Source organism: Babylonia areolata, chromosome 22, assembly GCF_041734735.1.
Source record: "Babylonia areolata isolate BAREFJ2019XMU chromosome 22, ASM4173473v1, whole genome shotgun sequence".
In the NCBI taxonomy this organism is placed as follows: domain Eukaryota; kingdom Metazoa; phylum Mollusca; class Gastropoda; order Neogastropoda; family Buccinidae; genus Babylonia; species Babylonia areolata.
Window position 1 is genome coordinate 31,250,369 of NC_134897.1, and position 27,035 is coordinate 31,277,403.

The window sequence follows — 27,035 nt, forward strand, 5'->3', positions numbered from 1 at the left end:
TGCTCTTCTTGAAGTAATTCTTATCACTGACAGCCTGACACATATGGACAATGCATGTCTATGTTCCACCAGGTCTATATTCCTTCAGGTCTATGTTCCCCCATATCTATTGGCCTTTTTTTTTCATGTCCACTCCCCTCCCCCAAACCACCTCTCCCGCCCCCGACCCATTTTTGATCCATATTCAACACGTCTATGTTCCCCCAGGTCCATCTTTCCTCGGGTCTATAAATCATTCCCCCCGGCATACGTTCCCCCAGGTTTATATTGTGTTTCCTGTTCATTCACTTTTGGGTAATGGTCGCTTGTGGTCAGTAGTAAACAGTAGTGGTCAGTGGCCAAAACTGATGAAAAGGTTATGATAATTATAGCATGAGAAAGTACGATGCAAAAATCGATGAATTTCATAAACATGATAAAACGACACATTCTGAAAAGTTTGTGGTCAGTGATGGATAATCAATTGTCCAAATCCTGTCAAGAAATCCAAATAATGCATAATTGTTATAAAATAACAGAATCTGAACAGCCAGATAGTGGTTGGCAGTGTTAAAATTAGCGTAGCGGTCAAAATCTGTAAATCGTCACTATAGTGCACGAACGTGACAGCAACAACGCAATCTGAACACTGGGTTGTTGTAAGTTGTAAATCTGGGCAAGTAATGGTAAATAATGGTCAGGTAAAAATGGTCAAATCCGGTCAAGAAGTCAAAATACTTCATTCCCGTCACAGACTATTCCCATTCAACCACTGCTAGTTAGCGACCGACAGGGGTAAGGTACCGGTCAAAAACCTGCTTAGACGTCGTAATCATTCATGATGCACAGTCGTGACAAAATAGCGCAATCTTAATACTTTTGGGTAATGGTCTGCAGTGGTCAACAATAGCCAGAGTAGTAGTCAGGGATGAAAACGTACCATGAGGGAATAATACTGCACATACGTCAAAATAGTGGAGTGATGGCCTAGAGGTAACGCGTCCGCCTAGGAAACGAGAGAATCTGAACGAGCTGGTTCGAATCACGGCTCAGCCGCCGATATTTTCTCCCCCTCCACTAAACCTTGAGTGGTGGTCTGGACGCTAGTCATTCGGATGAAACGATAAACCGAGGTCCCGTGTGCAACATGCACTTAGCGCACGTAAAAGAAACCACGGCAACAAAAGGGTTGTTCCTGGCAAAATTCTGTTGAAAAATCCACTTCGACAGGAAAAACAAATAAAACTGCACGCAGGAAAAAATACCAAAAAAATGGGTGGCGCTGCAGTGTAGCGATGCGCTCTCCCTGGGGAAAGCAGCCCGAATTTCACGCAGAGAAATCTGTTGTGATAAAAAGAAATACAAATACAAATACGCACGGAATGTACTAAAAACTAAATAAAAACAGAATAGTTTTGTTTATAAGAGTATAGGCTGGAGGTGACGCTTTGGGACAGATTTTCAAATAATGACCGAGACAGCACGGGATTGAACTCTCACAGAACGTTCAGGCCACCGAAGTGTCCCCAGGGGAACGGTTCAGGTCACAGATTCGTCCCACTGGGGACCCATGGAAGACCCACGGAAGGGGTGGACGATTTGGAACGTTACACCTACACTTTTTAATGGGCAGCAATTACCTCCTCCACCTGGCTGCTTGATTTGCTTGCTGATCAGGACAGGAACAGTCGGTTTACGCAGGCCTACTCTCACATACATCAGAAAATGTAACAAAATTGCAATTCTTTTCAAAAGAAATCCTAACGTTTGCGGACTGACACCAGGTGTTAACTCTTTTTTCGGAAATCCCCGAAGGATGCCAGTTGCAGGAGCTGTGTGGAGGGGGCGGGGGAGAGGGGATAACTTAAATCGGCGAAGACCACTACACTGGACTGTGCATAGGAACGAGAGGATGGAGGTGGGCGAACCTCGTAAGAGGGAGAAAGACGGGGCAGGAGTGAGTGGACAGTGGGCTGGAACAGAGTCAGAGGTTGGAGTGTGAAGAGAGAGAGGGAGGGAGGGAGAGAGAGAAAGGGAAAAGGTGACTTCAAGGTTAGATTCATGGGTGGAGTGGCGGATGAGGTAAACAGGAAGGAGAGAGAGAGAGTAAGGGAATAAACGAGGGAGGAGTTCAGCTGCACGCTGTTTACCTGACCATTCCACTTTGTTGAAGTTCAAACACACGTCCACGTCAAACAATGCCCCCCCAAAGAAAACTACTTCAGACTGCGTATTGAAACCAGCCTTTGTTTACCACGTAGATAAAGTGGGACCTTGAATGTATACAAGTCTATCAGCTGCGTGGTCCATTGGCACAGCACTATCAGAATCAGGCCAGTCAATTAGTCACAAGTTATCAGGCCCAGCTTGGAGCCCAGTTCAGGACAAAGGATGCTATCGTTGGGTGAATTTGAGACGGTGTGTGTGTGTGTGTGTGTGTGTGTCTGCCTCTGTGTGTATGTGTGTGTGTGTGTATGTGTGTGTGTGTGTGTCTGTGTGTGTGTGTGTGCATATATGTACGTGTTCCGTGTGCGTGTGTGCGTGTGTCTGTGTGTGTGTGTGTGTCTGTGTCTATTTTTGTGTGCGTGCGTGTGTGTATGTGTCTATATATATGTGTGTGTGTGTGTGTGTGTGTGTGTGTGTGTGTGTGTGTGTGTGTGTGTGTGTACGTACGTACGTATATGTACGTGTACGTGTGCGCGCGCGCGCGTGCGTGCGTGCGTGCGTGCGTGTACGTGCGCGCTAGCGCGCGCGCGTGTGTGTGTGTGTTTGTGTGTGTTTGTGTGTGTGTGTGTGTGTGTGTGTGTTTCCTACCCACAAGTGAACACGAGAAAGAGATAAGAAACGCACCCAAGGACAGAGGGCAGCAGATGGAAAACCGAATGTCCGTCCCGAAAATGTATGCATTACAAAAGAATAGTTGCCTGTATGACCTGGCCATCTTGTATGCATTACAAAAGAATAGTCTTGTATGCATTACAAAAGAATAGTTGCCTGTATGACCTGGCCATCTTGTAATTTATTGTTAGCTGTGACTTCTTTCTTTCATTCTGACGGGGGAAAAAATAATGAGGGGAAAAACACACAAACATGCGTATACTGGACAAAGAAATGCAGGAAGGAAGAGAGAGATAGAGAGAGAGAGAGAGATTGTGGAGGAGGGAGGGGGCCAGAGACAGAACAGACGGGCTAACAGAGAGCGGGAGTTTGAGAAACAACGCATCACTGACAGTAATGAGAGAATCGGCCATTACATACAGCCTACAAAAGCTGCACAGTTTCAAAAAATAATATATTATCGAAACATCAAAAATAATCGTAAGAGGATCACTTGGGAAAACTGTTGTGTTGTAGACAACACTGACATCACCAATGGATTATAAAATCGTAGGATTCAATTTTTTTTTTATTCCAATGTCAGTATAAGACAAAATGTATATTAACAACTGAAGCAAAGAAGTGGGAGTAATGCCACTGAAAATGGTACAGGGGATGAGTCAGCAAACAACAACAAAAAACCACCAACAACAAAAACGAAACGATCAATCGACTTAAGAGTATCACAGAGTAAAACCAAAAATGTCCAAATGGTTGTGTTACAATAAGTTACAGGGAGAGTGGGGAAGAAGAGGAGGAGGGCAAAATATCAGAAGAGAGATAAAAACAAACGAAGATATATATATATATATACACATATATATATATATAGATAGATATATATATATTTATTTATTTATTTATACATAAGCAACTCCTTGTTTTATAATTTACGTAAGGTAGGTCTGAGATCAGTCCTCTGAACAGAAAAACTGCGTGTTCAGTATGTCTTGATTTGACGTCATCAAATATGAAACAGAAAGCAAACACCTCAGAAAAAAAATGTAAATATTGCAAAGAAAATTTGACTTATAAAAGCAACTGAACTTGATACACGCTCACATCTAATTATGAAATCTGCACACTGTGGTGGCTGTACTTTTTTTCTTTTTCTTTTTTTTTTTTTCTTTTTTTTTAACTGGCATGCAAGTGAATAAAAGTGTTTACGTCAACAACGTCTCAAATCTTCCTCTTCTGTCTCACGTCATAAATATGGATTGAAATAAAACACCAGTTCAACAAAAATGGTAATCACAAGTCTTCATCTTAGTCACCCGAAAAAATCAAAGTCATTATATTTGTGAAACACTGATTACCTTTGATTGTCTTTTTTTTCTTTTTTTTCTTTTGGTGGTGGTTGTTGCTAGCGGTGTTGTTGAATGAAGATAAATCAGACAGTGAAAACGTCATGTCTCTTTTAGTCTTGCTCGTGGTAACAGTGATTGATAAATAATCACACTGACGCAGAAGTGCTCAATCTTATCGTCTTCGTCTCATGTGCTATTTGTACAAGTGAATCATGCATGGTCACTGCATTGACGAACAGAATAATAGCTGTTTCAAACACGAAACTTATTTTAAATCATTTTGTAAACGAAGCACGTTAACTCCGCTCCCATCATTCCCTTTGTCTCTTCATTCTGAACATACACAGTTCTCGTGGCAGAAACTATATAAAAAAATTTTTAAAAAAACACTTTCATTCATTCGCAAAAAAAGAAAAAAAAAGAAAATATTTTAGAATGGATTAAAAAGTAAAATAAACTTTCATAAGTAAAAAAAATATATATATTAAAATCTGTAAAATTATTTTTAAAAATTTAAAAATTTTAAAATTATATGTATATATATGTATATAGTTAACGGGCAAATCTGCTCTTTTGATCTTTTGATCCTTTGATTTTGCCATACAAGCGAACTAAAATGAATCCCGGGATGTGAGACGGGAAGGGAGGCAACTCTACTCTTCTTGAACTTGCTGCCTATTTTCTTGTTCCGTGTGCTTGTCGATGTTCTGCTGGATCAATGACAGTATGCTCTCGATGTCTTGCAATGCTCCCTGACACACACACACACACACACACACACACACACACACACACACACACACACACACAGATAGAGAGAGAACTGATAAATTAGGTTTGATCTGAACTTGTGTGCTTGTTCGTGTATTTGAGAGTGCAGGGTGGGTGTTAAGTTGCAGAGGGGTGCGTGCGTTTGTCTGTGTGTGTCTGCGTGTGTCTGTGTCAGTGTGGCTGTATGTGTGCATGTGTGTGTGGAAAATGTCTGATCAGCAGAGGGCGGTAGAGTGAGGCAACACTGGGTGGGAAAGGACTGGTGGGCATGTGGGACAGGGTAATTTTTTAACATTTCCAGAAGGAACTATCAGTTGGTTACCTTTCGGAAATCATACAACACTGCATTTGATACAGTCTATGCATCAGAAACTCATCAATGAGGCTTGCATATGAAAAAACTAGCACAGTGCTAGAAACATTTATCATCAGAAATCTGCCTCTTTTCATAACAGTTATGTGAAAATTGCGGAAGAGAAAGCTGGGACAAAAATCCACCTTAGCAGTCTCTTATCTTTTGGTCACAGGGACGAAAATGACATGATGGTTTAAAACAAACTCACTTTAAAATTGGAGATGCCTTGCATTTTGGGCGTTGACACCTCTTCGTGAATCTTGCAGAGTTGACGGGCAAATGTGGCCAGTGCGTTTTTAAGGCTTTCACCAATCGTTCTTTGTGAACAAACACAAACGCACGCACGAACACACGCAGTCACGTGAGCGCGCTTTCGCACGATTCTAAAAATCACATAACAATGTCATATCGAAGGATGTCAGGTTAAAACATACTAAATGCACAGCCTATCGAGATGGATAATCATTTTCACAAAGACTTTGCAGACATCGTCACGATATCTCAATACTGAATATTATCCACAAATGTCACTGATTAGCTGACAGTCATTCAATCAATTTATCAGTCAGTCAGTCTGTGGTTTGGGTGGTGACTGGGGTGCATTGTGGTGGGGTGCTTTGAGATGGGTTGAATTAGATGCTGTTGGAATTGGATGATGGGTTGTGAAAGGGTAGCTTTGGAAGGGTAGGGCTGGACTAGAGTGGAATGCACCTTGTTGGGTTCGGTTTTGTTTAGTTTACTTTGTTAGTAGATCAGTGACCCTGACTGACTGACATAACAGGTAGTTACCTGTGTGGGCATGTAAATGGATGGATGGTATGTGGTAAGTCAACTGTCAAACATTATCACCACCATCAGTAATACACACATGCACTTAGTACTCACATCATCCCAATCTGATCACGGTTAATGCTGTCAATTAATGTGAACAAGGTGCCGTTTTTCTCCTGAATGAAAAACAGACAGAGATGTGAATGAACGAACAAACGAACGAACGAGGATATTAATTGTGGGGAAAAGAAGGTGCCTGAAAAAAGGGTGAGGAAGGAACGGAAGGAGGGTAGACAAGGAGAAAGACAAAACTAAGATGAGAGGACTGGATGGGAAAAGGAAAGGAGGGGCGAAAAATATGTATGCTTGCAGGAAGGTAGACGGATGGATAACTGAATGATTGAATGACTGAATGGACGGGTGATGAATGGGGAGGCATTAAGACAGGAGGGAAAGGAGAGACGGGAGAACGAAAGGAAACAAACAAGGAGGGACAGAAAGAAAGGGACAAACAAATAAGACCGAAAGCTGACAGAGAGAAGAAAGAAAGAAAAACGTAGAAGATCAGACGGATGGACAGACAGACAGAAGGAGAGTAAGCGAGAGAGAGAAAGAGAGTGGGAGACAGACAGACAGACACAGAGGGAAAGTAAGAAAGAGAGAGAGAGTGACAGAGACCGAGACAGACAGATAGACAGATAGAAAAAAAGGAGCAAACAGAAAACAAAAGCAAATGAAGAAGAAAACGAAAGAAAGAAAGAAACAACCAACAAACCATCCCACCAACCACGGAACCCACTGTATGTACAGACAGTCAACAAAGAACACTCAACAAAGACACCAGCAGACAGACTGACCTGGACATCGAAGCCAATGCCGTAGGCCCGACACAGCCGAAAGAAGACGGGCAGCTGAAGCAGAGCCAGGTTGCTGTGCACCAGCTGTGACGACATCACACAGTACCCGTACCTCGTCTTGCCACCCTGCGCATACACACACACATACATGCGCATGCACACATGAACACACATACACATACACACGCACAATCAATAGCATGTGTTTGGGTTTGTTTGGGGGTTTTTTTAGATAAAAAATCAAACTGGGTTTGTTTGGGGGGGGTTTTTAGATAAAAAAAACTTTAAAATTTCTGTCTCCCTTTCTCTCACCCTCTCTGCATCACTGAACACACGAGGAGCCCCACTCACTTCTCACTGAGGTGATCCATTCCCATCTCTCTCTCTCTCTCTCTCTCTCTCTCTCTCTCTCTCTCTCTCGGATAATTAATAATATTTGTGTTAATTATCAGTGTTCTTTAACACAATCTTGTGTTCCATTTATCGTTGTGTGTTGACGAAGTCATTCTACACAAGTGATATATCAAGTCGTTGAGTTATATAAATCGCTGAGTTTGTGAAAATATTGAAGCACTATTCTGCGATGTGATTTGGAGTACCCTTACCTACAGTACACCTGTACTGAAGTGACAATCCCCAGACAGAAGTCATGGTGCCGCTGTTCAGTGTTCAGTGGATATCGTTCCTTGGCATGTGAACCGTGTGTGTGTGTGATAATGGAGTTACACTATTTCGTTATGATCTGTACTGTGGCATGATGCAATGTACGTCTCCACCACTGTGACGCTCTGTAAGTACTAAGTACTATGTGTTGTCCTGTTTCTGTGTCGTTTGATTATGGCGGATTTCACTTCCCATCCCATCATGAAGGCAAGGGAAAAAAATTAACAAAGCCTACTCGACTCAATCCAAAAACGACTCTCCTGCAGTAAGGATGAACTCACTATCTGGAGGAACTTTCTGTTTTACCGATATTCCGGAATAGATGAGCACGACATTTCCATTCAGCACTGAGACTATGATGTTAATGACACTATACTGACTTTTACATCATTGTCTTTACCCTTGCCACCTCCTCCCAACCTTGCCAAGACAGTAATTCGTGTTAGTTATCAAACTGTTAAATCTGCGACAATTACTCTTATTTTTCATCCCCGTTTGGCGGAACCTTGTTATGCCCAGGTGTAGACTGCCCACTCTGGGACTATGATGAGTGTGACATTAGCGGAAAGTTTGTTCTTAATTTCATGCAGGGCAAAAACACAGAAAGACTCTCCAAACTTCTGATCGAACTTTCTGTGACACTCATCTGTGCTTTCCCTACTATAGTCACCCCTGCCAGTGACTTATCTTCAATGACAATGTCATCTTGTGGGAACTCATCTGCTCCTTCACCGTCACAATAACTGACAGACTGGTTCTGATGAGTCAGTCATTGATAGTGTCGTCATCTTCCCGCCAGCTCTACCCGGAGCCCCCAGCATTCCACACAAGGGCAAAAATGCCACAAAAAGTAATTCCAGTCAGGAAAAGATTACACGACTACAGAACAGAAACACCCTTTTCCAAACAGTCAATGCACATTCCATCAGTCCTCTTCCTCAACTCAAACAGTGTTCCAATTAGAACAGTCATTTGACTTTGTGACCAATGCACAGTCTGCTTGGAAAAAACACCATTTCCACGGCTGTGGAAGACATCAAAGTTGTCACCAAAAATTAACTTCGTGTCAATATTTCTGAGAAATTCAACATGCTTATTTCTAAAATAGATGAACTACAGTCCAAGATCATTAAACTAAACACATTCAAACAACCCGACAAAAGAAAAATAATCCATCAAATCCCAGCTAGGGTCAATAAACTGAGGTGTTTTTTTTAATCCAAAACAACAGATGAAAAAAGCATGCGAACATGCACACACACTTCTGAACAGCAGGACAAGGTTACATCAAGAAATGCAGGAACACTAACAGAAACCATTCCCTGTCATTAGACTGTGGGCTCTCATGCTGTTGTCAACCCCTGTTACAGACAGCTGTATACAAGCGTAAATCCATTAAGTCCAGACTGTGTCGCCGCTCCATAAGCACTGTCCCTCACATGATCACAGTGTACCACCCCCTTCATCCTCTGACCACAGCATTGAGCCAGACAATGTACGATGTTCAGTTTCTACGTTTAATAACCCGAACTGTGCCCTTTCTTCTTCTTCTTCTGCGTTCACTCGTATGCACACGAGTGGGCTTTTACGTGTATGACCGTTTTTACCCCGCCATGTAGGCAGCCATACTCCGTTTTCGGGGGTGTGCATGCTTGGTATGTTCTTGTTTCCATAACCCACCGAACGCTGACATGGATTACAGGATCTTTAACGTGCGTATTTGATCTTCTGCTTGCATATACACACGAAGGGGGTTCAGGCACTAGCAGGTCTGCACATATGTTGACCTGGGAGATCATAAAAATCTCCACCCTTTACCCACCAGGCGCCGTCACCGTGATTCGAACCCGGGACCCTCAGATTGACAGTCCAACGCTTTAACCACTCGGCTATTGCGCCCGTCGGTGCCCTTTCCAATTCTGAGAATAAAAATCCAACATATGCAATCGTTCCAACAGGAAAACTTTCCATGGCCATCAGCAAGACTGAAATTAGGCCCAAACCACTACAACTCCTCTAGAAATTCTCAACATGTTTATTCCTGACAATGCAACAATACTTCTTATCGGTGATTCTGTCATTTGCTACATTGATGTTAAAGTCTTAACTCCCGAGAGCAAGGTTTCGGTTGCGCCCCTTTTCTCTGCATTCAAATTTTGTATTACGTGTAGCTGACACATTTTGTACTTTCCAAAGTCAATTCAGGTCTAGATTGGAAGCTGCTAGGCAAATCTCGCTCTCTGCCATAAATGAAGCCAAACCGTAGCTTTATTAGGCTTTTATTTTGAATAAACCTTCACCGACGTCACAGTGTCAGACTCTGGTGAGAAACTGGCTTGATTCAAATCGCCCGCCATTTATAGTCCGGTTCAGGCTTTAAACAGTTAGCACCCCGACACTGCCTTTTTGAAATATGTGTACCAGGCATTTGCGCTGGTCCCATATCAATTACACTTCAACTATTTGGAATTCAGCCAGCAACAACATTCTCAAACATTTACTGAGCCTGCATACGCATGCCATTAAATCAATTCTTCTAAAATCACCATTTTTATCCATTTTGGATTACACACAGTTATATGTTCTCACACTCAAATCGAAGTTTATTTATAAATAGACACTGCTTGTGTTTAAAAAATTATGTCTGGTACTGCTCCTCCTCTTTCAAGAAACAAATTCGTAACGAACCCAGTCCGTCATACACACAAGATCATAGTACCACCCCCAAGAGTCAATCTATTCAAATCTAGTCTGATCTAGTAAGGAGGATGCTTGTGGAATATACTAATAGAATTCAAGAAATAACAAATCTGCCTGCACTCAAGAAAATTCGCTCGCGAACATCTGATGAAGAGCTTTCTCTCACCTCGTGCACAGGACGTCGTGGATGCTCAGTACCACGGACAGGCATGGTGAAGGTGTGATTTCTGGCATGGAACTGCCCAAGCGTCAAGTAACCAGCAAATCGGAAGAGGGCTAGGCTGTCGCTGTAGCCAAGGTGAAGGTCGAGGGCCCACACCACCGTGTCCAACTTCATGAACACCACAGTGGCAATGAAAATAATCATCATCGTCTTCATTATCATGACAGCAAAATATCTATAAACACTAATCTTCTTCGTGAAACAAATCAAAATGCTACAATACTCGTGATGATCATTCAAATGCATGCACGGGAAATATCACACTGATGAATCAGAGATAAAGTAGAAAAGACTGGAATAAAGGAAAATATTTCAAAAAAAGGGTTGGGAAAGACCTGGAGTTCCTTGCAAGAATCATACTGTGTACGAGCTGCACGGTTACATTTCAAAAAGAAAAACAGCCCCTGCTAAACTACTGGCCGACCGTCTGATATTTCAAGTTTTAAGAAAATTAAAAACAAAATAAAAGATGTTTATTTTAGAGGATGTTGAACAGAACCATCATCTCCCTCTTCCTCGCCATGTCTTCAACCGCCGCAATCCACGTAAAATACACAAACACATACCCTACCTGAAGCGTAAACATAAAGATATGACAAAACAGAATCCACTTCAAGCATCCCCCATCCCTAATAACCCAAGTGAAACAATCCACAACACAACAGATTCCACCTCAAACATCCTCCATCCCTAATAACCCATGTGAAACAATCCACAACACAACACATTCCACCTCAAACACCCTCCATCCCTAATATAACCCATGTGAAACACATCCACAACACAACAGATTCCATTTCATACATCCTCCATCCCTAATAACCCATGTGAAACACGTCCACAACACAACAGATTCCATCTCATACATCCTCCATCCCTAATAACCCATGTGAAACACATCCACAACACAACAGATTCCACTTCAAACATCCTCCATCCCTAATAACCCATGTGAAACAATCCACAACACAACAGATTCCACCTCAAACACCCTCCATCCCTAATATAACCCATGTAAAACACATCCACAACAGATTCCATCTCAAACATCCTTAATCCCTAATAACCCATGTGAAACACATCCACAACACAACAGATCCCTTCTCACCACGCCCCATCCGCCCCCAACTTCTAAACCTCCACCCCCCCCCCTTCCCCCAAGTTCCTCCTCACTCACTCCTTCCTCCTCGTCACCCTCCGAACCGTGAATCTCACCATCTGGGGGTCCACGAAGGTGACCAGGTCCACCTTGAGGTAGCCGACGACCCCCAGAGCCCTGCAGACCCTGGCCAGGCGGCGACCCATGTTGTTGAGCACCATGGGCTCCAGGGAACACTGTGGCAGTGAAAGACCCCAGTTCCGCAGTGGGGGGGACTCGGAGTGGATCTGATCCCCGGCCATCAGCAGCTTCATGGCTCCCCCAGGCTCTAGCAGGAAGTTGGCCGTCAGCACCGTCACGTCAGGGGTGGGCGGGAACGCCTCTATGATGCCGCCTGGAGGACAGTGTTGGAGTAAGGGGAAAAGAAAAAAACAAAACAAAAAAAACAAGTGTGCAGTGATGGAGACATTTGTTGTGGTGCTGGAAATGAGGTGTGTGTGTTTGCTGGAGAGGCGCTTCAGTGACGCCGCCTATGGAAGAGTGCTTGGGAGAGAAAAGAAAAGTGTGGATGGGGAGTGAGGAGTGGAGGGGGGTGTTTCTTGAAAGAAGGGGTGGGCAGTGTGTTTTGGGGGACAGGGTGTGCAGGTGGATGTGTGCATGTATGTACGTGTGGTTAGGACTAAGGCCCTCTCTCTCTCCTCCGCCCCACACCGACACCGACACCGATACACACACGCGCGCGCGCTCACACACACACACACACACACACACACACACACACACACACAGAGTCTAAAGAATCAAGTATCAACAATCTATGTACTTAAAACAAATCTGTTGACACACATCTCCGCTCTTTCACAGACCTTGCGACAGAAACGTAAGCAAAAAGAGATCCCAGCTTTTGTAGGCGTCTGTCGGGATGGCCCATTTCTGCAGGATCCCGGGAATTTCCGCCAGAACTTTGTTGAAAGCCTTCTCCTGCACAAGTACTCACGGTTCCACATTTCTTATATAAACCGCAACTAACACATTTCTCCTTTTCGTTACTTCTATACACTCATCTTATTTTCAGCCTTGTACTCCTGTTAACTCATTCATGAGTAACGATACTGAACCTTACGTCCTTTATACATTATTATGCATTTCTGATTTTAACCCAATCAGCACAATCACAGCCACCAACAACAAAAATCAGGGCACACCCACCTGTGCTTTTCGTTATTTCTAGACGCAACTTATTTTCAACCTTGCGGTCCACTTACCTCATTCAATAATGATACTGTGTACCATGAGTCCTTTAATCCTGTACATAATGCATTTCTGATTTAAATCATTCCTCATTCAGTAACAATACTGTGTACCATAAGTCCTTTCATCCTGTGCATAATGCATTTCTGATTTAACTCATTCCGCACAACCACCACCACTACTACCACCACCAATGTACCGTAAGTCCTTTAATCCTGTGCATAATGCATTTCTGATTTAAATCATTCCTCATTCGGTAACGATGCTGTGTACCATAAGTCCTTTAATCCTGTGCATAATGCATTTCTGATTTAACTCATTCCGCACAACCACCACCACTACTACCACCACCAACAACAATCAGGGCACACCCACCTGTGCCCACCTGTGTGCCCAGTTGTGCCCGTACCGCTCAGCCTCCTCCTGCAGCCACGGGAAGCAGGTCAGGTGGGCCGTGACCTCGCAGCGCGCGATCCCCCGCCCGTCCAGCTCCTCGTTCAGCTTCAGCAGCCACAGCCTCACGTTCAGGTTGTCCAGCACCAGCTGCGTCAGGCTCTCGTGCAGCTGGGAAAAAGCACGCACGCACACACACACACACACACACACACACACACCGCACGCACGCGCGCGCACGCGCACACACGCGCACACACACACACACACACACACACACACACACACACACACACACAAACACACACACACACACACACACACACACACACACACACGCTGCCATCTTTTAGAATTTTTAAAGTTTTCTGTGCTTTGTTGGCTGCTAGACATGGCTTTGTAATGACAGTGTCAACTTTGAAATAAAAAACCGCTGTGTCTGGAAAGCAATTCTGTATTTCTTGCGTTTGTGTTGGTGGAAGTATCCCAATAAAATCATCAAAATGAGAAAAAGTACACTATTTTGGGTCAGGCCCATATTAAAATTGTCACGTTCGGAATGTTATATATATATATATATATAGAGAGAGAGAGAGAGAGAGAGAGAGAGAGAGAGAGAAACCGTGGACAGGCCAACATAACTACCATCTTAAAAATTAAAATATACTATATTTATGGCTGCTTTCACAGTCACCTACAGAAGATAAATTTTTAATTCATTCCTGGGGACTGGCCTACTAACATTGTTACCTTCAAAATGAGAATGACAATATATATATATGTGGGCATGCCATCTTTGCAATAAAAAAAATATAAATACTACACTAGGGACACACTCACAATCACTTCCATCTTTAAAACTGAAACTGTACTCTTTTCGGGTAAGTTCTTTGTACTACATTTGGAGACAGGTCTTTGGCAAACACTGCAAACTGTAGAGTAAAAATCATACTGCATCAAGGGAACAAGTCCACGAGCCCCAGCATCTTCAAAACAGCCAGCATACTACATCGGAGAGACAATATAGATCCTATCACCTGGGCAGATCCACTGATAATGTCTTCTAAAGAATTTTTTTTTAAAACATGCTCTGTACTGTAAAAATACCAGAAACAATATGAAAGCATTCTCTCTCTCTCTCTCTCTCTCTCTCTCTCTCTCTCTCTCTCTCATTATCAAAATTGAATCAATTATCAAAATCAACACGAATGTTATGCATACATTTTTTTTTTTTTTTTTTGGCGGGGGGGGGGGAATGGAGGGGGATTCCTTGCAACAAACAAAGAAACAAAAATACAAGCGTTTACTACGCATAAACACATACACCCAACACAATCGAAAGACACATGTACAAAAAATAATAAAAATAACACCCCATACGTACATAAAAAAATAATCAAAACTAAAAGCCCCGTACCTGCTCCAGGCGTAAGATGTCCCCCTCCCCGGGCGGGACTCGGATGCCGGCGGCCTGGAAGAGCCCTCTGGCCCCGGACTTGGAGGAGCAGTGCCCGGCCACCTGCGGCTCCGGGCACAGCACGGGCACGTCCAGGGCATCGGACACGGCCGCGTCGTCCGGGTGGGGCAGGCCAGTCACCATGTAGGCCACCCGACCGCGGATCAGGGTGGCTATGCGCGTCAGCGTGCGGGGCGAGTACTTCAGCAGGGTGGACAGGCTCATCCAGTTCGGCTGGTTGGTTGGGGGTCGGGCAGGGGAGGTGGGAAGGGGGGGGGGTCGGAGGAAAGATACAGGATGGTGGGCGGATGGGCAGGGGACGGATGGGCAGGGGGCGGAGAGGGTTGGGGGGGAGGAGGAGGGGGTGGGGGTGGTAGCGAAGAGTTAGGGGTGGTTAGTTTGGTGAACGTTATTTTTGACTATTTTTTGAGAATACATCAATCCATGGACAGACATCTTGACAGACAGACGACAGACGTTAAGAGAGATGTAAACGGAGGTAACAGAGACAGCCAGACACACACCACACCACACCACACCACACCCCCAAGTGTAAGACAGTTAATTCTCTCACTCACCTGGAAAGCGGTGACGGCCTCCGGGACGAGGACCTTGTACCTGTGGGACAAGTCACACTGGTCCTCCACCCTCCCCGACTCCACCGCCCCCGCCAGCCCAAGCAGACGGTTGTAGTACTGCAGGGTCTCCTCCGATAAGGGCACCGGGGATACGTAGATCACGTCCACGTTGGGATCTGTGTTCGTTCAGTTCAGGAAGATGTGGTCAGAATGCAAGTACCGCAAAGCTGCCGGCCCTGAACTATTCACTCAAATATTGAAATCTCATGTGGGGAAAATGTCCCTTGGAAGGCGTTTAGCACGCCTAAACGTTGACTTTAGAACCATTACAACATGACGGCTGTGTCCTGGTGCCAGAAATTATAATTTTGCTTTTACCCCATAAGTTATGCATACCACAGTAAACTTCATAAATGAAGTGCGTTTAGCCGGCACCAACTTTTCCTACGAATTCAACCATTTCCACTGTGGGTGGCTGAACGGGAAAGACGATTCATTAATAATGTGCTGTTTTCTATCACCTGTACACAGACTTTTTTTCGATTACTAGTTATTTTATTACAATATTAATTTCTATTAAGCATACAGAAAAACATCAAAATTGGTTGCTGTTTCTGTTCAAGGTGCAGTAGCAACTACTGATGAAAACCATCACCTAACAGTCAGTCACACAACACAGCAACACGACCATCCAACAAAAACAGACCCCCCCCCCCCCCCACCCCATACCGTTGATCTCACACAGGCGGGCCATCTGGGTATTCTGACGCACCCCGAAGTGCATGACCTTTTCCCGGACATCCTGGCGGTACCCGAGAGACGGCACGTGAATCACCACGCGTTTGGACGTCCGGATCTGCTCCCACGACTCTGCAAACACCTATAACAACCCCCAACAAAACGGGTCAATAGCAAAAGGAGTCAACAATAGCCACATTCATTCTCCTCTCCTGAAATGGTCGAGCGGAACACAAACACCTCCCTCAGTAGCCACCAGTCTGAGTGAGAGGACATGGTGGTGTGGTTAATGCTGAATCAAAACAAATCATTGCTGAACACACCCGGGTGATTCTGCAACTGTGTCGGACCTCCGCTGACCGGTCGTCATATGTGGCACTGAAATATTAAGGAACAAAAGGGAGTGTGTGAGGTGGGGTTAACAATGTGAAATGAACATTACCAACTGTGTAGCTTTTGATCCGTTTTAAGGAGAGTTTCTGCTACGGCATATCAATGTTGTATTGACGGTTTAACGACCCATCTAATTTAATCCCCTAGGAGTTATTCGGGGCGGTGCCCACATTAGTTTTTATTGAATCAATTAACTCTCCACCTGAACCAGACGGAAGTCCCCCCACTCCCCAATAATCACTGCATTCTACGTGCGAGTGTACACGTGTGCGCAAGCGTGCTTCCGAATGTGTGCCTGTGGGTGCGCGTCCGCACATGTGTGTGAATTGTGACTGCGAACTCTGAGTGTGCGTATGCGCTGTGTACACTCTCTCTCTCTCTCTCTCTCTCTCTCTCGTTCGCTCGCTCGCTCGCTGTGTAAGTATGAGTGTGCACGCGCGTGTGTTCGTGTACAGAATGTGCGCGTTCACGTGTAAGTGCACTTTACTTAGTGTGTACGTAAGAGGGAGACGAAGAAACAAGCGTAAGATAGTGAATGTGTACGGGTGTGCATTTTCGTATTATCCATTCATCCATTCATCCATCATACACACATACATGGCGAGTCGTTTTGACTTGACCCAGAATGACTTACCGGTTGTCCCACTACCACCCCCGGGAGTCGTCCTGGAACATTAAACATCTGATCCGAATTAACTCCCGGGAGTTCGAATGCTCTTTTCCAACTGAACTCCCCACGATACTGGGATTTAATTGGAACAAAACCATTCTGACTCCATGGAGAAAGTTTGGATCAGATGTTCCATGTTCCAAAACGACACACGGAGGTCGAACTGGGACAGGCGGGAAGCTGTCCGGAGCCAAGACAAACTGACCGTCAATATATATGCATGAATGGATAGGTATGGGTGCCTGCCTGCCTCTTTCTTTCTCTAACATACGTGACTGACAGTTTTCTGTAACTGTGATCCTCCTCCCGCATCACACAAATACACAGATACGCTACTATGTACACAAAAGCACGCGTTTATCACCATGTACCTCATCTCAACCGTTTCCCCTCCGACTACACCCCCTCACATACACACACGGGCACACATACGCAACCACGCACGCACGAATGCATGCGCACTTATGCAGACACACACATGTGTGTGCGCGCGCGCGCTTGTATTCACCATTTCCTTACACATATACCCGCACTGACAGGACGCAAAGTATGGGAACATAAATGTTTTGTATCATGAGAGTCGTGTTGGCCTTATCTGCTGAGCTCATCCGACCCGATTAACTTCCGAGAGTTACTTTGGGGAGTTAGACCGTCACGTTACATCGGTGAAACTCTGTCACAGTCTTTGTGATCCTTTTGGTCCACCCATTGCACCAACTGGTTTTTTTTGGGGGGGGGTTTATGGAATCTTGGTTTGGTACATTAAAAAAAAAAATGGCCGGTCAGGCAACAAAGATGTCTTCTGCAATGTTGTGCAGGTTTGTGGTTTAAAAGCAAAACATATAAAATGACAATGAGTATACATTTTTTGTGGTCTATCCTCTTGGTTGGTTGATTCGGATCATTTCATTCTTACTTGCCCTGGTTTGAGGATAAACTTGACAGTGCTTCAAGATGCACATAGTTATTCTGAAGTTAATACCGTTAATACAGCAAACCTACACTACTCGATTATAATCTTGACTTCACATATGCCAGTGTCAGAGTTCGGGCATGCAATGCTGATGTTTTCTGATGTTCGCTGTGGAAGCTGAATAACAGAACAATCTGAAAGTGCACAAAGCCTTTTTACAACGAATATCATTTAACTCATAAATGAACAAGAGAAACGAAGTGCTATAATGTTTTAGTTACGCTCGCTCTCTCCCACCCTCTCCGCCTCCCTCCCCTCCTCTCTTATGTCAGTTTGCCAACAATTCCCAACGACCTCACACTGACCCTTTGACCTGTTGGCACTGGGACTGTGGATGGCAAACCAAACCTGTGGCTGTATATGTGGGAACTTGGAATAAAAATAACGCCATTGAAACGGCGCATATCACGGGACAGCACACATGAAATGAAAATAAAAATACATGAATGAATAAATAAACCAACAAACAGATGAAAACGGTGGACATATTTCAAACCAAACCTTGGCCCGCTCCCTGAACCTTTCCAGCTGCGCGGCGACCGTCTGCTGAAGGCGCTGTCTGATCCTGGCCCTCTGCTGCATCCGGCCCCAGAACTCCTCGATGACCCGCACTGTCCGCTTCAGCCGCCGGTACTGCTGGTAGTTGGCCTGGTCTCTGTGTCGCCGATATGCTGTCTGAATCTTCAGTGCCGCCAGCGCCTCCCTTCCCGGCCCTCTGAAAAGGCTCCACTGGAACGAATCTGGCATTGGTAAGACTGTGTTTGGTATGCACTGAGAAAGGACGTCCAGTTTACCGACTAATTTCTGCCAAGTTCAGTAATTCCTATATTTACTGCCCCTGTCACTGAGGGTCAACACAAGTCTTGGCATGTCCACCCCCAAAATACCTGGTAAGTTTAACAACAAAGTCATTAGTTATTGAACAACAGCATTCAATCTGAGCGTGGGCGAGGCTGTGTGTTTGCTTTTGTCACTGACGTATTCTAATTTGAGAGAAACGTCTACACAGTGTTGCACTACAGTGATACGTTTATAACATAGTTTGGACAAAAAGCACATCTGTGTATGCGTCTGTTATATGTATGTATGTTTAGCTGTCACTAACCGGCTGAGAAACAATGGCCTCCACTTCTTCTCTGTTCTCCATGACAGAATAGAGTTCCTGCTCAGTGACTTTTCTCTCTTCCTCTTGGCAGGTTGCGCTGAGACCGGTTAGTCTGCAAAATGTTTCAAAAACCGAGGCTTAAAAGGTAATTTTGATAATATGTCACAGAACATTTAAACTACAATAAGAGCCGTATACACTGGTACAAAATATTCTTATACATGTAAAATGGTCGCAACGGTCGAGCTGACCTGTCTCCCAGAATCGTGGCACATGGTACTGCGTACTTTGTCAGCAGTTTCTCCAGCTGTCTCAATATGGGCACGATTCTGAAAAAGACGAACAACGAATAATTAGATAAATACATCAGAATAATTCTCTTTATCAAAACACCAACATCAGTCAACGGTTCTGTTAAAACAAGGGACTTAACTAGTCTAGAATACTCTTTCAGGAACAAAACAGTACTTATGAAATATTTCCGTAAAATAGTGGGGGATTTTAAGCACAGTCTATTCAAAGACTATATCAAAACCATTTATCATTTGAATGAATATGCGAAACTATTTTCTCCATTTTTATTTGTTTTGGTTTTGGGTTGTTATTTTTGGGGGGCGGGGTAGGGGGGGGGGGGGGTTCGTTGTATTTGACGCTGCGACCTATGCATTCGATAACCGTCAAAACATAGCGAGTGAGCATGCGAGCAAGTCAAGAAAAAGACAGACAGACCACTTCAATGAGGGAATGAATGAGCGAGCGAGCTGTCGAGCACGTAAAGTAAATATTATTATTTAGGCTGTTCTCGGAAAAGAGTGATTTTTTTAAAGGACCGAACTGACTTATTACGAATCCACCGACCGATCAAGTGAACAGTTCTTCAAGGTGGCGTCACAGCAACTCTTCACAGCGTTGGTGGAGAAAAAGAAGACGACGACGAAAAAGAAGAAGACGACGACGAAGAAGACCGAACGATCGACCAGTCAAGACTTCTCACGCAGGTGGAGTGGCGATCTGAATTACCTCCCCCAGTCGTGGGCGTGGCGTTGCTTGAAGGCCACAAAGTCAGGCCGAGTCTCACACACCCGCCCCTGCTCCATCACAAAGCTGTCCGTCGCCGATCCAACCTCCTCTTCCGTGGTTGCCGCCGCAGTCGCCATTGCCGACCTTTGGACTGGAGGCAGCTTTGGGAAAAAACCACGAGGACAGAAATAGGAAGGAAGGGAGAAATTCAGTGTGGATGAAGGGAAGAAAGAACGGGTAAAGAAAAGCAAGGAAAATGGAAAGGAAAGGTTATAAAAAAAAATGTAAAAAAAAAAGATGGGGGCGAGGGGAGGGGGGTGGGGGGGCGGGAGATGGGAGGGGGCGGGGTGGACAAGTAAAACAAAATCATAATATAGAAAAAAAAAGTATGAAATAGAACTAATAGGAAGAAAGTTAAGGGGGGGAAAGGAAAGGATAGGAAGAAGAATAAAGAACCAAAACAATAAATGTACGACAAAGAAAAGGGACAAAGAAGGAAAGATCTATTTATATTCATTAACACACCATTTTGTGATTATCTATCACACACACACACACACACACACAGGGAGGGGTGGGTGGGATGGGAGTGAGGAGTGGGGGGACTTAACCCTTCTCACCCTCCCACTCGCTGCGCCCCTGATACCTACCCCGATCGGAACCCGCGCTTCCACGGTTTTCACCACGTTCGACGCTCTGGGGCTGGACTTGGGAGCGCCCGGGGGAATGGGCGGTAACGGTACCATCCCGCCTTTGTCCTCCTGTCTGTCCACGACCCCCGCATAGACCCTCGTCCCCCCTGGAACTGATCATCAACGAGGAGATTGTGTGTGTGTGTGTGTGTGTGTGTGTGTGTGTGTGTGTGTGTGTGTAGCCCACTAGATTTCCATGGGGGATTGTAAATATTCCTTCGGCTCCTGATTACCACAGGTAAGTATTTCTCCATACCTTGTTCCTCTAATAACCAGTTGTCGTAATTCCCGTACTGTCATGCTCTGATTTTACGGCTGGGAATTCCTTTATCTTAATGATTTCACGACTGTATATTAAAAAAAAGTTCATGGCTAAAATTTTCCTTTTTTACAAATATGAATTCCCGTATCTATCCCTACAGCTTTGCATTCCCACACTAATAGGTTCCCGAGGTTCTAAGTTCTACACTCTATATTTTCAGTTCCTACAGATATACTCTCAGACAATTAAAATCTGCTCCTCTGATTCCCAGTTTTACGGGTTACTGGTCGGGATTTCGTCCCAAGGAGAGCTACTTTAACCGAATACTGTTTTCGCATTGCGCATTCCCAGGAAATTTCACACACACACACACACACACACACACACACACACACACACACACACACACACACACTTAAAAAGCATTATAATTACTATGTCAATAGCGGCACATATGTCCATGAAAAGCACCCTGACTCGCCATGAGATCACATGCAATACTTACATCCTTAAATTAAAACCACGTGCAGTCCTGTGATAAAACTGTAGATGTTCCATGTCAGCTGGCACACATTCGAGCAAGTCCATGGCCAATTCTTCCCACACGAATTTGGCAGAAAGAGACAGATTTTTTTTTCACAACGGGGTAAAGGAATAAATGACTGTCGTCTTCCACAAGCGAGGCATAAATCAAATCAGAAATTGTGCAAAAGAAATTAGAAAACGTTTTGTGGACAATGGACCAAGCTGAGCAGAAAAAAAATTCAACACACATCGCAACACTCCGTCTGGTCCATCCGCTTCATCGTGACTACCACTTGAAAAAAAAAAAAAAACACCAGTGTCCAGTTAGATGGGACAAGTTCTGATTGGACAACATCTGGTTTGCTGGAGAAAATGGTCATGCTCCGCACGCATATCCTGCCTGCTTCGTGTCAAAAGCGAGAATGGGGTTGTCAGTAGTGTGTGTGTGTGTGTGTGTGTGAGTGATTGCCCTTGATAGTTACTGTTTGGTCTTGGAATTTCTCTGAGATTTGATGAGATCGTGTGACATAGTTCTGCTGATTCGTCGATTTGTGCATCAGTTTTTGTGGAACGACGCGAACGTCTTAAATTTTCATTTTCATCTTTGGTGCTGCTCTGCGAATACTAAAGTTGTGATTTGTTTTGTTGTTTTCCCTCCCGATTCGTCTCTAGCAATCTTTAGTGTCCGCCATTATATCAGCTGACTCTTCACACCACCATGTCCAGTTCCCAGTCATCACACCCTGCCACACGTTTTCTTTCCAGGACTTTCTATTGACAGACTTGAGGATCTTGATTTGTGGGGGGAATTAGAGAAGGATGGGCTGAGTAAACCTGTAGATACCTGTTGTGGCTACTCACTGTGACCTGAACCTGTAGGAAAGACTGTTAGGTCAGTGTGGTGGCCTTTTATACTATTTTTGCGCTCTCCCTGTTCCGTCGCGTTTATAGCCGATGATTGGCTCCTGCGACGTATGCATTCAGATCCAGATCCAGGGAAAGGCAAGAAGACTATGACGAAATTGCTTCACGTGTCACAGAACTTTTGATTCTAGTTTTGTCCTCTACCATTCAGAAGATTTTGCTAACTACCTAGAGGGACAATTTATGTTCTGTTCTTACCCAGTTGATGAAAGAACATGAATTGTTAGTTAAGCGTCTGCAACAGCAAAATCTGTTTCTGCAATACAAACTTGACCAGCAAGACCAGCTCAGCAGACGTGAAACTGTCAAGATCGTAGGCCTCAGTGAAACACCAGACAGAAACATTGAAGAGAAAGTGATCAATGTCTTTCAAGCAACAGGGTGCAACATCAGACCTGAGGACATTGAGGCTGTGTACATAGTGGGACCCGAAAACAAAAACTCAGAGAAACAGCAACACCAGTGACAGAAGCTTCTCTTCAAGTCGTCCTATTATTGTGAAACTCAAGTCAAGAAAAACGAAAGCACTCATCATGTCAAAACGAAAACAACTAAAGACGACGTCAAACTACAAGCCCGTAATGTGAACGATGACCTGACCCCTCTAAGGAGCAGAATGCTTCACATCGCGAAAGAAAACGCAAACGTGAACAGTCTCTGCAACACCAGGGGGCAAGATCCGCTGCGTGCTGAAGAACACACCGGACCAGACATCGGAACCAAAGGTGGTTTTCCTTGATACGCCCGACGACCTGCTTCTGCTGGGGGTTGACAAGCTGGACTTCAGTGCCCTGGGTTTGCAGCACCAGGTCAACTGGTAGCCTGCATGATGGAGACCTGCCCTGTTTACCTGTCCCCTGCCCATTGCACCAGACTGTGTACGCAACATTGAATCTATGATTCTCTTTATGAATACATGTGAACTAGAAAACAGAACCTGAAGATTTCACTGATTATATTTGACGATTTGATTGCTTGTTGTTTTTTCACTGACACTAAGACTGGCGGACAGGATACCGTGCTTATCTACTGAAGTTTTCAATGATTTGGGATATAAAAAAAATCACATCATTTTATCGTAAATATTTGTCATATCAGCTGTTCAGGAGGGAATAGTTGCTAGTTGGAACACTTGACACAGCTGGACATTTAATGTATGCACTAAAATACGTGATGATTTCATGTGGTGATGTAAGCCAACTTTGTGATCTGCTGGACAGTGAAGAACGTGACTGTGCACGTGTTGAATGTAAAATCTCAGCGACTCGCAGACTGAAAATTGTGTATGTAAATGATTCGATATATGTAATTTGATTAGAAGGCATGGAAAATACGCAGATTTTATGCATATATGAACTTATATGACTGTACCATTGTTAACAATAAGATACATTCGCAAAGTCGTGAACAAAAGAGTTAACGATTATACTGTTAATCACTTTGTTGCTGTGCGCTGGGGTGTGCGTAGTCCTTTTGTGTAGTCTCAGATGTTGCTGGAGGTTGTTGTGGGCTGCTTGCACAAAGGAGTCATCTATATCATTGATGCTGAAAGGACAACAAATGTTTACATGATGACTCATTTGACCTCATTTAAGTAAATGACGTATTACATGGTTATGACGTAGGACTTGCAATTAAAAGTTTTAAAAAGACGATTAAAAAAAACCTTAAGACTTATCCTGCTTAAAAAAGATTCGGAAGAGATCGCTGCAATACAGTCAACGAAAAAAAAAGTCCAACGATTGTTTAATTTTTCTTGTTGGAAGAGGCTTTCCGTGTAACTTATTTCATGCAGCCAAGACAATTTGGTTAACCTTAAGTAATGTTGCAAAGATGAGCAACGTAGTCTGATCTATCCTGAGGTTTAAAAGCAAAAACAAAATACTTTCATTTATGTTGTGTTTCACATAGCTTGTATTCTGTTTCTGATAGTTATGTTAATTGTTTATGTTTCATTTTGGTGCAAAATACTATTGCTGTTATATAATATCCTCCATGCCCCAAAAGGGGTGAAAGGATTAAATATTCTTGATTCTTGTGTGTGTCGTTTTCTGGCTACCTTTACATTCAGACCTGCCATATTTTCCCAGCAACATTACTCAACGATACAACATTTTCTCTTTATACTCCAGTTTTCTGACTTCTCTAACATTGAAAATGCCCTTTCTAATATTAAACAATACATTTTTTATTCTTTTGTAATCCATGATGAGTCCTTCACAGTACTTACTTCAGATCAGAACAAAATTGTTGGCGCTCTACAACATGGGAACGTGCTCTCACCGGGGTTGCTGCAGAGCGAGTTTTCACAGAGGCATCTGATGTGACCACACAACTAAAATACAACGCACTGCGATGATTCAGAAATTTCCCTACCCACGACATGCGCGGAGAACTTGTCATCGAAACGGTGCAGTTTCATTCTGCTTTTGACCACTGGCGAGGGGTTGAGAGTGACGTTAGTAGCCGGGGGAATCCAGCAGCGCTCCATCAGACTGTAGATGCCCTTGCGGGCGTCCTCCTCCGGTATGGGCGGGAGGGCTACCTGACGATGAACATTTTATACTGGAACAGTGCAAGCGCGCGTACACATTTAGACACGCACGCTCTCTTTCGCGCGCACACACACACACACACACACACACACACACACACGCACACACCCATGAAATAAATACACACACACACACACACACACACACACACACTCGCATGCATTCCCCCTCTCCCCCCTCTGCCTTTCTCTCTTCCCGCCTCTCTCTCCATGTACGTTGTATTCGAAATAATCTTTTTTTTCATACAGCATCCACAGTAGAATACGGCTCATTACCGAAAGCATGAAGATCGATAGAAAAACGAAACCAAAGAACGCGAAGCAACAGGGCAGACAGCAAGCCAGAAATGCTACAGAAAAAAAAGGTAAGACAGAAAGACAGACACGAAGAAAGAAGTGAAAAGCAAGAGAGGGGTGGTTGGGAAAAAACGTAATGTATTTTTCATTAAAAAAAAAAGACAAGTGAATATAAAGTGAAAGGAAGGAGAGAAGACAAAGAAAGGAAAGAAGAAAGACCAAGGAAAAATGAGGAGGAATACAACAAAGAAAGAGAAAATTAAAGAAAGGCACTAATACAGGAAGACAAAGAAAGAAAGAAATGATATGAAATTAGAAAGAAAGAAATGATACGAAATTACATGGTTAACAAATAGAAGAAAGAAAGGCATAGAAAATGATCTGCGGTGCCAGCCAATTGAATGATGTTCCTTACCTTAGGATTCAAACGATTAGCTCTGGGAGGCATAGTCAGGTGATCCACTGTTGGCCCTGTAACTGGTTTACCCGGAAGCTGAAACGAAATGTAATGTATGTCAGTATCTGAGTGTCACGCTCAATAAGAGAGCAGACTAGAAACCCCCACCCAACCCAGCACTAACACCCAGACAACACAAACACAGACTACAATTCAGGGTTCACATACATTTATTTAATCACACACAGAGCTTGCCAACAAATAACCACAACCCCGGCTGCAACAACAGTTAAATAACAGACTGCATAAATAATAACACACTCACACAAAAAAAACCCACAAAAAACCAGAGCTTTAAGACATGGAAACAAGCACAACGTTGACCGTAGTGACGATGAAGTAGTGACGACGACGACGAACAGTAAGTGACGACGACGAAGAACAGTGACGACGAAGACGAACAGTTTGTGACGACGACGAAGAACAGCGACGACGAACACGAAGAACAGTGACGACGAAGACGAAGAGCAGTGACGACGAAGACGAAGAGACGAATACCCAGACAGCCGAGCAATTTTTTTTTTTTTTTTTTTTTTTTTTTTGGTGTGTCCATCGAGATCGATGATGACCATCGTTGTCATCCAGCTGGGGGATGGGGGGAGGGTGGTGGTGGGGTGGAGGGGGAGGATGCTCATGAATCTATCTGTGAATGCGCAGATGGCTGAATAGTCCAATCTGCGCACGAAATGTTCGCTGACAGTTGGGGCAGACAAAGACAGGCATACCATTGTCAGGGAGCTTGTTTGCCCGTGACTTTCTGGCCTGCCTCTTCTGAACAGCTGCAGCAGTCCTGCTGGCCTCGCACAACTTGGCGCCTTTGTGCACAGCAGAGCGCCATTTGTCACGGTCCACTGCAGATTCCTCCCAGGAGTCAGGGTTGATATCAAACGCTTTCAGAGAGACTTTCAGAGTATCTCTGAAGCGCTTCTTCTGACCTCCGTGTGATCTCTTCCCTTGTTGCAGCTCGCCATAGAAGAGCCTTTTGGGCAGCCGATGGTCTGGCATGCGCGCCACGTGTCCAGCCCAGCGAAGCTGGGACTGCATCAGGATGGTGAAGATGCTGGGAAGGGTGGCTTTTGCGAGCACCTCTGTGTCTGGGGTCCTGTCTTGCCACTTGATGTTCAGTAGCTTCCTGAGGCATGTTG

General features: G+C 44.2%; 1 protein-coding gene across 1 annotated transcript; it reads right to left on the reverse strand.

Annotated features, from left to right (window-relative positions):
- Positions 1–4,816: 4,816 nt before the first annotated feature.
- Positions 4,817–20,952, reverse strand: LOC143297099 (IQ domain-containing protein H-like). The gene is made up of 15 exons (XM_076609272.1): positions 20,830–20,952; positions 20,180–20,340; positions 19,411–19,488; positions 18,556–18,769; positions 16,010–16,160; positions 15,281–15,456; positions 14,664–14,936; positions 13,229–13,417; positions 12,469–12,583; positions 11,719–11,996; positions 10,447–10,611; positions 6,918–7,043; positions 6,175–6,236; positions 5,498–5,606; positions 4,817–4,915 (listed from the first exon to the last, which is right to left on the reverse strand). The coding sequence occupies exons 1-15, from the start codon at positions 20,923–20,925 to the stop codon at positions 4,817–4,819; spliced, it is 2,292 nt and encodes a 763-aa protein (XP_076465387.1). The 5' UTR covers positions 20,926–20,952.
- Positions 20,953–27,035: the final 6,083 nt, after the last annotated feature.

Coding starts and splice junctions, on each gene's coding strand:
- LOC143297099 (XM_076609272.1), bottom strand. CDS start 20,925: ATGGTACCGTTACCGCCCATTCCCCCGGGCGCTCCCAAGTCCAGCCCC. Junction 13,418..14,663: donor ACATCTTACGCCTGGAGCAG/GTACGGGGCTTT, acceptor GCTTTTTCCCAG/CTGCACGAGAGCCTGACGCA. Junction 11,997..12,468: donor GCTTACGTTTCTGTCGCAAG/GTCTGTGAAAGA, acceptor ACTGTCCTCCAG/GCGGCATCATAGAGGCGTTC.